This window comes from Scylla paramamosain, chromosome 14 (genome assembly GCF_035594125.1).
Source record: "Scylla paramamosain isolate STU-SP2022 chromosome 14, ASM3559412v1, whole genome shotgun sequence".
Classification (NCBI taxonomy): Eukaryota; Metazoa; Arthropoda; class Malacostraca; order Decapoda; family Portunidae; genus Scylla; species Scylla paramamosain.
This window is the reverse complement of record NC_087164.1, coordinates 24,037,554-24,050,613: the sequence shown is the minus strand read 5'-3', so window position 1 is coordinate 24,050,613 and position 13,060 is coordinate 24,037,554. Positions and strand designations below refer to the sequence as shown.

At 35.0% G+C, this 13,060-nt stretch overlaps 1 protein-coding gene across 3 annotated transcripts in view; it reads left to right on the top strand.

The window, feature by feature from the left end:
* LOC135107048 (sodium channel protein 60E-like) overlaps positions 1 to 13,060 on the top strand; it is a 264,723-nt gene that overhangs the window by 129,664 nt on the left and 121,999 nt on the right. For all 3 annotated transcript variants that reach the window (XR_010271559.1, XM_064016638.1, XM_064016639.1), the window contains exons 18-20: positions 2,159 to 2,254; positions 6,319 to 6,638; positions 9,833 to 9,907. Coding sequence is in view for 2 of the 3 variants with exons in the window: in XM_064016638.1 (XP_063872708.1) it covers positions 2,159 to 2,254; positions 6,319 to 6,638; positions 9,833 to 9,907 (491 nt within the window). In the remaining variant the exon portion in view is untranslated. The remainder of the gene's footprint in view (positions 1 to 2,158; positions 2,255 to 6,318; positions 6,639 to 9,832; positions 9,908 to 13,060) is intronic.

Genomic DNA, 13,060 nt, shown 5'->3' with positions numbered 1-13,060 from the left:
CACTATATCCAGAGAGAGAGTTGAACTGTGAATAAATTAAAATACAATAAAGAAATCAAAAGTTTTAAGGAAGAGGTACAGAAGTTGGTGGAAAGTAAGCATTCATGCAGAAGGAATTCAACAGAGAGGATAGCAGAGAAAGCAATAGCCAGACTAAAGTACAGTAAAGCTACAGGTATAAATGCAATAACTGTAAAGATATTGAATTAATATGAATAAAATGCAGTGATAGCATGTATATTTTTTTAAATACAACTTTGAGAAATGACAGAAGATAACAGAAGGCAATTATTGTGCTTTCATATAAATGTAAAAGATTGTAAGATTGAGTATGATAAGTGATAAGTAAATGTGATAAGAGGGGATAAGTTTGCTTAGTTTATCAAGAAAAGTTTATGGGAAAGTTTTGATTGAGGGATTGATGGAAGTGAAGAGGCCACAGCAAGGGATTAGAATTATTTAGAAGGAAAATATTTTGTGATTTCAGTATTTGCAAGTGAGATGATAGCAGAGGAATACTTTAGGAAGGATGAAATATTGTATGCTACCCTCATGGATGTAAAGAAAAAATTGGATTGGTGTAGAAGCTCTCTTCAAGTTTATGGTGTGGGAGAGTAGTTCTTAGAAGGAAATAAGCTATTTAATAGTGAGGCAAGTGTACATGTATGAGTGAAGAGAGAGCTCACGAGAGGGCTCACTGAGTTTGCTATAGGAGTGGGAGTGAGACAGAGATATGGTGTTGTCATGGCTGTTTAATATTTTCATTGATGGCTACATGAGAAAAAGTTAGAAGCTTAAGTTGGAAATGTAGATGCAAGGCCAAAACTGAAGTGTGGGATGGACTGCGGTAACATGTTTGTGCAAGACACTGTGTTACTTGCTGAAAATAAATAAAAAAATAAATAAATAAATTGTAGTAGTGGATGAATTTTATAATGTGTTTCTATGCAATAAGAATTGTAAATGGATACTGGATGATGAAAAAAAAAGGTTTTTCTTTTAATAGGAAGGAAATAGAAGTATGTCTTATTGACATACCTTATAGAATGATTGTGATTAGAAATGAGACAGTTTTTATAAGAAAAGGGAATGAAGGAAGTTAAATTTTAATTATTTGGGGACAGTATCTAGCAAATACAGAGAGATGGAATGTAAATAATAAAAATAGCAGTTTAAGGCAGGTGTGTAATAGGATCACATCTAATGGTTATGAGAGAGAGGAATGTGTCCATGGAAATAAAGAGTGAATTTAGGGAATGGCATCTTCCTGCTGACATTGGCATACGAATGATTGACTTTGATGTTGAAAATGGTGAAGCACTCAAAGTTTGTGGTGTGGAAATTATTTGTCTTTGAGTGTGTGTGGTCTGATAAAAATCTGAGGGTGAACACATAGATGAAAGTTGCAGTATGGTAACTCAAGCTAATGGAATGAAGTGAGAAGTGATGAAATGGGTGAAAAAAAGATACATTGAGGTAGTTTGGTCATTTTAAGGCAATGATTTGGCCATATTAAGATGCTGAAGACTTAAATTTTGAAAAAAAAAAAAAGTACATGAGTAGAATCCAGAGGAAAACTTTTATAGAAAATTGAAGGATAAGGTAAAGAAATAATTTGTTAAACAAGTGATAGTAGGGAGAGGAGTGCTTAAACTAACAAGAAAGGAATGTCAGACATAGAACACTGGAGGCTCTACTTATGTGGTCATCTCCTTCAGGGATGTTCTCAGAGGGAGATACGTATCAGAAATAGAATTAGTGTTGATATCTATTGCTGCATTTGCTTGTAATAATTTAGGTAACTGGAATATCTAACATAAGGGTCAGTTTTGTAGCAGTGCTTTCTACACTTTATTTTTAGATTCAAGAATAAACAATATTCTGTTCAACATTAGCTTTTTTATTAATGAAAGGTACATTTTTTTATTATCTAATATAATAAGAAATAGAAGGAAAGGTGTACATTAAGAATATTTCACCTACTTTAATCATATGTCAGGTTGAATTGCTGTACTGATTAATTATTCTTGTATATTCTCAACTTCATTAATTAAATTTCCTTCAACAGCTAAAATAGTTATACATTATGTAATTATTTGGCCATCTAGGTTTTATTACCTGCTGCTCTGTATTATTTTTTTTTTGTACATCAATTCAGACCAGAACAACTACAAAACCATATTGGCTCGTGCACCCCAAGAAAATGGACATATGGACAAGAATGTAATAAATGGAAAGAAAGTAAAGTTTCAAGGTAACAAAACTAAACAGTGCTATTTAGGTAGTTGGTCAGAATGTAGATTAACTATTGCAATTGTGTAATCCCCCATATAGCTTTTAAGTGTAGCTAAATAATTCCACATAGTAAAGTGTAATAGATGCATTCACAATATACACTATTCTTAAATAGTTTTTTTTTTTTTTTTTTTTTTTTTTTTTTTTGCAGTTGATTATTGTCATAGATTAGATCTTTAATAATATTAACTTTTGACATTTTAATTCCAATAGCTTTTTCTGCAATATTATCATGCACTGGGTATATTTCATCTGTCTTTGTTTAATATATGTACTTCATAATATTGCTGTTAACTTTTAGCCTCATAATCATTATAATCTGTTTAAAGGGTGTATTTTAATGAGCTGTTTCTCATGCCCACTTAGAATAAAGCAGTAGTACAATACATAAAATGTTCTCATAATGACATAAATAAATTAGCTTTAGTTCTGCTTTTGGTCTTGATTCTACCACCAGTAAAATTATTTTGGCCTGATGAACGACTTGAATGTAGACAGTTTCACCAGGATTAGTAGTGTGCACACAACTCAGCTAATTGTAGATTTTTATATGATTTATGATAATAATTGGATAGTACACATTTTGTCTGCAAAAATGTTTATGTAGCAAAAGTGTTACCATATTATGCTTTGTCAATTGATTTTAAGCAAAGAGAAATAGTTTTGTTGTAAAAACACTTTCATTTTAATTATAATCCATTTGGGATACAGCTGTTTCATGTCTCAACCATTTCTTTTCAGAATATCCGCATTCCTTTCATGATTTGATGATATTATAAGACTGTGCCTTTGTTTTAAGATACTTATACAGATACACCATTGACTACAGCTTGCCTTGATTCATAAGCCTTGCTGGATTGACAGTTTTTCCAGATGAGTTACCACATGGTACTGTTTCAAAAATAGATATCTAGGCTGGTTTTTATCAAACCTCATAAGGCATGATATCAAGTTTGGAAGAAGGATAGAGTAGAATTTGATGGCTTCTGTTTTTTTATGTACATGTTCAGTTCATTAGATGCAATTGGACTTATAGATGTAGAGCTTTCACTTTTTTCTGTTCATATAAGAGGGGCACTGACCTAGGGCAAAAAAATAAAAAAAAAAAAGACTGAGGTGTCAGTCTGTGAGAACAGCCAAATGGATCATGCAAAGTTGTAAGATAAATGTCTTGAAGCCTTCCTCTTGAAAGAGTTCAAGTAATAAGAAGGTGGAATACAAAACCAGAGTTTTGTATCCATTTTAGTTTTCCCAAGCATGCGAAGCAAGGAGCATTGACACATAGGTTCACAATCATATAAAAACTTTTTTTTTTTTTTTTTTTTTTTTGTGTGTGTGTGTGTGTGTGTGTGTGTGTGTGTGTGTGTGTGTGTGTGTGTGTGTGTGTTTAGAAAAATTTAAGTAATGAAAGAAAATGAAGTGGAGTAGGTATAGTAAAAAAAAAATCTTATCAATCAGATTTTTTGGTAAGAGTAGACTTTCTATGAAAACCAGGAAGTCTTTACTAGATTGTTGCATCAAAGTTATCTTTGTTTATTATATATATGATAATTAATATAGGGCAATATCAAAACAGTTGTAGTAAAAGCTAAAAGCACCAGAATATATAGGGCCCTCTCAAGTTATGCATTTGCATTCTTCCAAGATGGTGTTAAACTCATGAAAATAAGGGCATTGAAAACGTTGAAAACACTTCTTTATTCTGGCCATGTGGCCTAGAACAGTGTGAATGGATATTTTGTCCTCCTATTTGACATGATGCAGTGGTACTGTGCTGCTGCATCTAGAACTGTGTGAGTGAGTGTATTTTGTCCTCACATCCAGTGTGATATAACAGTGTGGCACTGCTGCATCTAGAACTGTGTGAATGTGTATTGTCATCACATCTGACATGATGTGGCAGTGTGGCACCACCACATCAAGAACTGTGTGAATGTGTGTTTTGGCTACACATCTGGCATGATGCAGCAGTGCAGTGCTGCTACATCTAGAACTACATGAGTATGTTTTGTCCTCACATCCAGCATGATGCAGCAATGAGTAGGGGCAGCACTGACACAGCATGATGCAATGCTGTGTGGTGGATGTGGCACTGCAGTAGTGAGACACCTCTCATTTGTTTGTTTGTGATGGCAGCATCACCATATAGTGTGACACCTGCCTTTCTCTTCCTTACATACAACACTGGTGTTGTGGCAAATAAGTGGTTTATCCACATAAATCACCTGTACACAGAAATAAGTATACAGTACATAGCACATACACATTTACTTTTACTATCTGTAACATCATTAATAGGAAGACATGACCATATGCAACAAAAGTGTGAAACTCAATGAGATGCTGCACAAAAGTCAGAGTGATAAGAATTTAGGACTGTGTGAAACTTAAGGATCGTGGAATCTGGATACTGTAAAACTCGGAGTTTACTGTAGAAAATGTAGGATTCCTGGACAGACCATCAAATTTTTTTGAAGACCTTTAACAAGCAAGAAGAAAAGGAAGAGAGCAACTACATTTCCTTGGTCACATCATGAAAGGAGGTCTGTAATCTTAGAAAGATCAATGCTGATGGGATACACTGAGAGGGGAAAATGCAGTGGTGGACAGAATAAAGTGCTTTATGCATCCAAGAAATTGAATTCAAGAGTAGCATTCAGACAATGAAGTATACAATGAAACTCACCTACACTTCTTCCATAAATTTTCTTATTAATCTCTCACTATTTTCTCATTGGTGCCTAGTTTTGTACTTATAATATTTTTGTAATGTCCTCTCACATTTTCTCAGATGTTTACTGCAATTACATGTTTTTTTTCATCTCCTCCACCATAACTATCATCCAGATTGAGCTATACCCCCATCTTGAGTCTCATTACATCTACTGTCTTGCTATTTTCTGCATTGTGCTCAATCTCTCAGTCATCCCACAACATCTATGTCTGTTAAAGAACATGCCTTAAAAGGATCTTTCATTATACAATTTGATAAGCAAGTAATTTATCTTACCTTCTATCCCAATTAAGGATCATTGGCATGGTAGATTTATGTTAGTGCTTCCTGGGAAGGGTTAGGCTTTAAGTCTTCTGTACTGAAAAATTTCCATTATCATACTATAGATCCTTCCAATCCCATTCTTTCATTTACTTCTAAATGTGTTAGTGGTACAACTGCATGAAAAGGAGATTTGTTACCTCCCTTAGATAAGGAAATCCCAGTTGCTCTCTCTCTCTCTCTCTCTCTCTCTCTCTCTCTCTCTCTCTCTCTCTCTCTCTCTCTCTCTCTCTCTCTCTCTCTCTCTCTCTCTCTCTCTCTCTCTCTCTCTCTCTCTCTCTCTCTCTCTCTCTCTCTCTCTCTCTCTCAGAAATATAGCTCAGCTTTGCACTTACATCAGCTTGCAACCATCTGTTTTCAATCATTATTTAGTGCCACCAGACAAAACATTAACACTGATATTACAGATACTGATGTAGAGAAACTCAGAATTACTAAGATATATCCTTGATTCATCACCATATGGGAACTCCCCATCACTTGTGACATGTCTGTATTATATTTGTGAATCTGAAATGTAGATGGTGTATGTGTATAATGTACATGTATATTATGAATGAAAATTTTTGTCTATAGAAAGCAGGCTTAATAGTGGATTACTATCACTGAAATATGAAAGAAAACATGTCAGAATGGACAAAGAAAAGATTAGCAATAAATTACTGGTGCCTCTCAAGTATATTAGTATATGTATTTGTGTATATCCTAAAATATATTTTCACAATTGTAATGACAAAGTTCTCATGAACTTGCAGTAAAAAGCAAAATTTTTATCTTTTCCACTGAATTTTGTAGGCAAAACTTAACACTGGTATATTATCTGTCATTGAAAAATTGTTGATTGAAACTCATGTATTTCTACCTCTTTATGCTGTTTGTCAATACATGTTATGTTTATGCTGTGTGTAATGTAGCTATCATAGTATGATAAGGCCTTATTTCTTTTTTAACTGAGTTGGTATTTCCAGGGGATGATGATCGGCCAGAAATAATAGAGTTGTCAGAGTTTAACCAGGGAGATGACCAGTTTGCTTTCTGCCAACCTCGAAAAAGTACACAACAAGAACGCCGCAGTCAGCAGTATCAAGATTACACGTCAAGTGACCAACCCCCTGAAGAATATTCCACTGGGGAATATCAGCAGGGTTACTCTAATGAATATGGACATGAACATGACTACCATCAACTGCAGTTTCCAGAGTCTGAAGGCGAAGGGGGCAATAATGAGGACAGTGTATCAGAGGTCAATTTATCTGATGGCAATATTCCCAAGATGAAGTTGGAAGAGGTGAGATTTACAGTAATGCTAATTTCATAGTTTTGATATTCATCATGTGTGTACAGGTAAGTGTTGTTATGGTTGATAAGTAAAATTTTATTGATTATTCTTCACAGCTATACTTATGCCCATTTATTGAAATTTCCTTAAGGAGTTTGTTCCTATAGCAAAAGAGACTCCATTTGTTGCGGATCTTATGCTGAATATTTGCTTGTTGAATTAAGACGTGATTTATCATATTTTTATGAAATGATTATTTAGCAACCCTTTTAATTTCCAATCTTGACTGATGTTTTATCACAGGTTTGCTTCTGTAATGCATCTCATTTCAAGATTTGTAATGTCAAGCCAGAAGGAACTTTAAATTTATTGATATTTTTTTTTCCTTATAACTCCTGTGAGGTGATTGTCATGGCTTTTACTCCTGTTCATCTACTTCTTCTTTGCACACTTGTACATCTTGTTCAGAATTTTACTTTCATCTTTTTCCTCCAAGTTAGCATGTTGTCTCAGTGATGGGTTTTATTTTCTTGGTTACTTAATTTCTGTAAAGTAATAGTGTCACAGCAGTGGAAGCTTATTTGGTGAATAGAATACTGTAACTTGATTGTAGTCAAAACCCATTAGTTAATAATAGGCTGATAAAGTACAAACATCCAAGGCTACAATATATTATAAAAGAGGATATGTTTGATGTTTGATGATGAAAGGCTACTAGTGCCAAAATAAAGCAGTTTGATTTTTAATTTAGTGTATGCATTTTAGGATCAAAAAGAAAACCATTTCACTGCAGGTTATGTCAGAATCGGTGGAATTTTTTTTAATTCATATAGAATAGGAGCTATTAATAAGATTGTTTTTATATTAATTTTTTACCCATTATCAGTTATTGTTTGGTGGTTTGGTAGAGTTTTTACTCAATTTTCTGAGCTGAAACCTGTGATTCATATGGTTATGTTGGTAAGAGAATAGAATTTCTCAAACATATATATCTACATACACATTTCTCCCTTTCATATCCTTTGCAAATAATCCAATAGCATACCTGCCTTCCATAGTCCTCGCTTTTTTTTTGTTCATCCATCTCGCTATATTAACAGAACCCTATAAATACTTAAGTTCTTTCACTTCTTCTGTTTTGACTTCTCCCATAACTATGGTCTGACTATTTTGAATTGAGCATTTAGGCATTGTCCTTTCCGGGGATTCTCTGGCCGGCGGTGCTGCCACACTTATACCAAGACAAACCCATGTCAGGTACTTCCTACCTCAAAATTAAATAGTGTTGTAGTATATATACACTGTGATGCTCTAGAAAAAGCAAGTTAGTGTAATACATATTTTAAATGATAGTTGCATTTTTTTTTTTTTTTTTTTTTTTTTTTTTTTTTTTTTTTTTTTTTTTTTTTTTTTTTTTTGCAAACACCACAGTACTTGGCAACATTTCCTTCAGGCATTGTTATGTCTCCATGGGTGACCAAGTGAGGTCAGAGTGACTGTGTTAATCCAGGATCACTTCCTCTCACACCGTCAGCCAGGATGAAAGCCACTTCTCCCGTTCATTCTCATCACCACAGCCAAGAAAGGAGCTTATTTACTCAATAAACAAGTATTTTTTTGAAGGAAAGGCTAATAGGGGTCATCACTTGACCCTTCAAGAGCTGTTGCGTGAACAGCGAAAGCCACCAACGTTCCTTGACTTTTACCTCGATGATGATGTGGAAAAAAGTCATAACTAAAGAATAAAAATGTAACATCATAGTTTAAGAGAAATATCATATCTAAAAGGAAACTTATCACATTTAAACAAAATTCACAATGCAGAGATGGGGGGGAAGCTTGACTGACTGACAGGCCAATTTTTTTCTCAAATTTTAATGATTCATAGGCAAGTATAGATCCCTGATAGAAAAAAATTTGCATGAAATGTAGATTGTATATGCAAAGAGAAAGAGACTATATATTCAGAGAGAGAGAGAGAGAGAGGTGGTGTATGGGGAGTGAGGTTATCAGTGACACAGGCTTTAATCTGATAATTGCCCAGTTTAATGTCTGGCAGTGCCACAGGCCAGGGAATCCCTGGAAAGGACAACACCTAAACACTTAATTCAAAATGGTCATACCATAGGTGCTTTACATCTTTCTTTTGCTGATACACTCATAAGACTTACAAAATCACTCCTCTATACTCTTTGATTTATTCATCATTCTCAAATTCCTTCTCATTCACTGCAAGAAACAGTGTTTTCTATAAACAGACATGTTATCACAGCTCACCCCACTTCATTCAGTTTGTCTCTCACCAACAATACCCATGTTAGCTTTCATTTCCTTCATGCAGCCATCCACAAACAATATTAAAAACCCATGTCTCTGTCTCCCTCTTGTAGTGAAATTAACACTTTCCTGAGTTTTTAGTTGCTGCAGGAGAATCTTTGGAGAAAAAGAGTAAAGTGAATCATTATCTTGGCCTTTTTTTTTTCAAGTTCATAATTGTTTTCATATCAGTAAGTTTATTTTTATTACATACTTTTGTGTCATGCCAGTTCTATTAATTTCTTAACATTAACAAGATGATATGCTATAAATGCAGTAAAATATTTTTGTAACTTCCTGAAGTTGTGACTAATTTTCCATTTCACAGACTTTATTTCCATTGTAGAAGAGGGACAGTGTAATAATGATTTACGTTTATATTCAGAATAGTGAAGAATTAATATACTGTATGTACTAGAGATCCTAGTGACTGGCAATTTTATACTAAGAAATAATGAAACTTAGTTTTATATCTTTAATTATATAACCAAATTTATTTAATGTATCATTTTACTATGTTGAGCTTAAAGTATGCTATTTATTTGTGCATGATTTCATTAGTTATACTTTGTTTTTATAAGAAGGAATGATAGCTGCATTAGTATAGCTATATAGCATATCATTTTTGTGGACATACTCTTATGCTTGTATGAATGACTTTGGTCTCAAGTTTGTGTAGAAAATCTTCATGCAAGTTGATTTGTATTGCTTGTCTTTAACATATTTCCTTTCTTCAAAATACATTACTTCAGATTTCTGGATGCAGCTAGAACGATGTTTCTTGCTTGCCTTCCTGCATTGTTTTGAGAAATATCTCAAGAGCCTCAGGTTGGTACTGCAGTCACATTTTAGCCACCTGATTAGACTAAGGATGTCGACTGTTTCAGACGGTGAGCTTCAGAAGTCAAGCAAAAGAGAGATATGGAAGGCCAAATGGGGGCCCTAAAGGAAAACATTGGCAGGTGAGGGTGGCACATGTCCTGTGGTCAGTTAGCTTCTTATAAGAAGCTAGTCAAGTGATGGAGCTAAGTTTTTTGTCATCACAGTCTGTATGTGGTACCATGGTCTGTTGTCACATTACTGTAATAAGTGTATTCACCCAAGCTGCTGCATAATACAGTCCTTGTTTAAAGAGATGTGAAAGTAATATTTCCAGTTCAGTTGTGGAATTTTCCAAAATAACTTTTATCACTGGCATTCGTGCTTATGGCTCATCATTTAATTGGATCAATATTTTCTATGATCATTCTAATAATTTGGTAATGCCAGAGGAAGTAATACATGTGGCAGTATTAATCATAACCGATTATTAACATCTTTGGCTTACGCCATGCACCATTTATCTCATATTAGACACCTTAGAATACCTACATTTGTTTATCACTGAATATTAACACCTGCAGTTGGAACACTGACTTTTGCAAATGTTCTTGTGATTTATACATAATAAGCCATTTCTCCTGCAATAGGAAGACACACTAGCAACACACTTCAAAACTGTTGGAAGATTACTGCTGCTATAATCTCTGCATGTTCTAAAAGTTCAGAGTAAGAGGACCCAGGATTCCTTCCACTATGTCCTAACTCCAGCAGTGAGATCAGTCTTCTTTTGGCAATCCTTTCAAGAGAAATGTCACTGTGTTGAGATTACTAGTTAGATTTATACATATCTCTCTCTCTCTCTCTCTCTCTCTCTCTCTCTCTCTCTCTCTCTCTCTCTCTCTCTCTCTCTCTCTCTCTCTCTCTCTCTCTCTCTCTCTCTCTCTCTCTCTCTCTCTCTCTCTCTCTCTCTCTCTCTCTCTCTCTGCCAACATGCTTATTCCTGATCATTACTATTACAGGTGCATAACTTCATAGTTTGCACAAGCTTAGGTATGTCAGTAGTGTACATAAATTAAGTTTTGCACATTTTGAATGGCCCAAAGTGTACTCAGTGTTTCTTGGCCGACTACATTTTCAGTATTTCTTTTAGTTAGCCACTACCAGGACTGACACATACAGTACTAATTGAGTAGGATGACTGAGGTCACCACTTTGATGTTTTTTGCTCCCTTCACTTATGTAATGCAGGTAAGAGGTCACAAAGTAGTTTGAGGTAATCTTATCACTCACCTTTTATTTATTTATTTACTTATTTTTAATCAACTGCACTGGTCATATCATAATGCTCATGTACTTCCCTCTCACATGGGAAACAAAGGACTCAATTAATTTTATTTTATACTTAGTACATATGTGTAAAATAAAAACAATGAAAGGCCTTATCTCCACCATTTTCAGCCACTAAAATGTAACTAATCACTCCACAGCCAGATTTCGCCTTTGTCCCATTTACTGTTTATGTAAAGAAAAAAATACAATAATATCTCCAAACCCAGTGTAATAATGTGCATGCTAAACACACTTAAATGACTTTTTTTTTCCAACAAAGACAGATTTTCTTGCATTATTGCATGAGTGTTGTTGATGAGAGGTTTCTTTATTTGCCTTAAGAGAACTTTGAGAGATTTTGAATATTATTGCTGATGTTTCAAAATGGTAAATGTAGTTACCATAAAGCAACAGGTCTTCCACTGTATATCTGTCTCTGCACTAGGCTGTCACCTATAAAAGGGGAAGGTTATTCAAGATAAGGCATCTTCATGCATATATTCATAATTATTCCTTCATTTCCTGCATTCTGTTCTAATGTAGTTCGCTCTAGGTGGTTTTGCCTGCGCAGTTGAAACTGCAGCAGTGCAGTTACAATGAAAGTCTATGGAGGCATTCAAACACAACCACACAGCTTTTCTCCTTGGGTTGGTTCCTTCACAGGTCAAGGTTGAGGTCTACCTTCCAACCACGTGGAAAACACGTAGGTTGATTTACATGCAGTTGAATGGGAGCATGCACACTTGATGGTTTGAAGGCCATATTGCACTTCCATTGGCTAGCTTAGCCATGACCTAGCCCGTCAAATTTGCTCCAGCAGATCATTGAATGATTTCATCGACATCATGAAGTAACTGAAGAATTTGTCTTCATAGTCTCTCAACTTGGGGCACAATGTTACGAACATCCCATAGGTTAGTCAGTTATGTAGAAAAAGGTGAATCCAGTGTTGTCTTTGTCTTTTCCTGTGCTGTGCTCATCACCAATGCCAGAACCAAAGACATGATGACACCACAGTTGCATGACTCATGTTGCTAGCCAGGGTCAGTGGCATAGCTCCCACCTGGTGAAACTGCCTCTTGTGGAAAGCTTCTGTGGGTTGAACCTTGCACTTTCCATGTAATTCAAGCTACTAATGTGAACAAGGGTTTAACTATAAAATAGTGATGGCACAGTGAGACAATGGTTGAATGTCTCTCACCAACCTTATCTACCTGCTGTCATTCCAACTGCCATTCTTTCTCCATTCCCAGTCCACTTTTGCCTTCAGATAACAGCCATCCTTTGCATGTCTCCAATCAAAGAGAAATCTGTTAAAAGAGAAGCCATAGAGTAATATCACTCAAAAATAATAAAATACTGACTTATTTGTTTAGGCCCACTTCTTAGGTCTAGAGGTTTAAGGTTAAAGATGTGAGGGACTGCTCTTGGATGGGATCATGTGTGTGCCTATGGAATCATCATGTCAGCACTACCTCTCTGGCTGAACATCAGCTTGGTACATTGATAGATGAATAATATTTATCTATTTTGTGATGACATCCCCCTGCAAAGGGAGATAGCTGAAATGGAGAACCCCTATGCACACATTCACAAATACACACACACATATTCTCACATCTTAACCTAAAACTATGTCTAGGCCTCTATGAGACCAATCATTACTGATCACTCTACATGGTGGTCATTTGTGCTGCATACTTAGGTTTTTTTTTAAGCTGATTTACCCTTGCTGCAGCATCTCATTCCCTTTTCTGAATTTAGCTTTATTATTTAATCAAACCAGGTGCAAGAGAACCTCTCATCAAGGTTCTTAGGGCATCATATATTGTATAGATCTTGATGTGTATATCTGATAAAGTTACTAGATACTGCCTGGTGTTAAAAAGTACCTTTCATTCTCACCTAAATTAACCATTTTTATGTTGTGAAAGTAATATATGTAAGTCCCATATATGTGTATA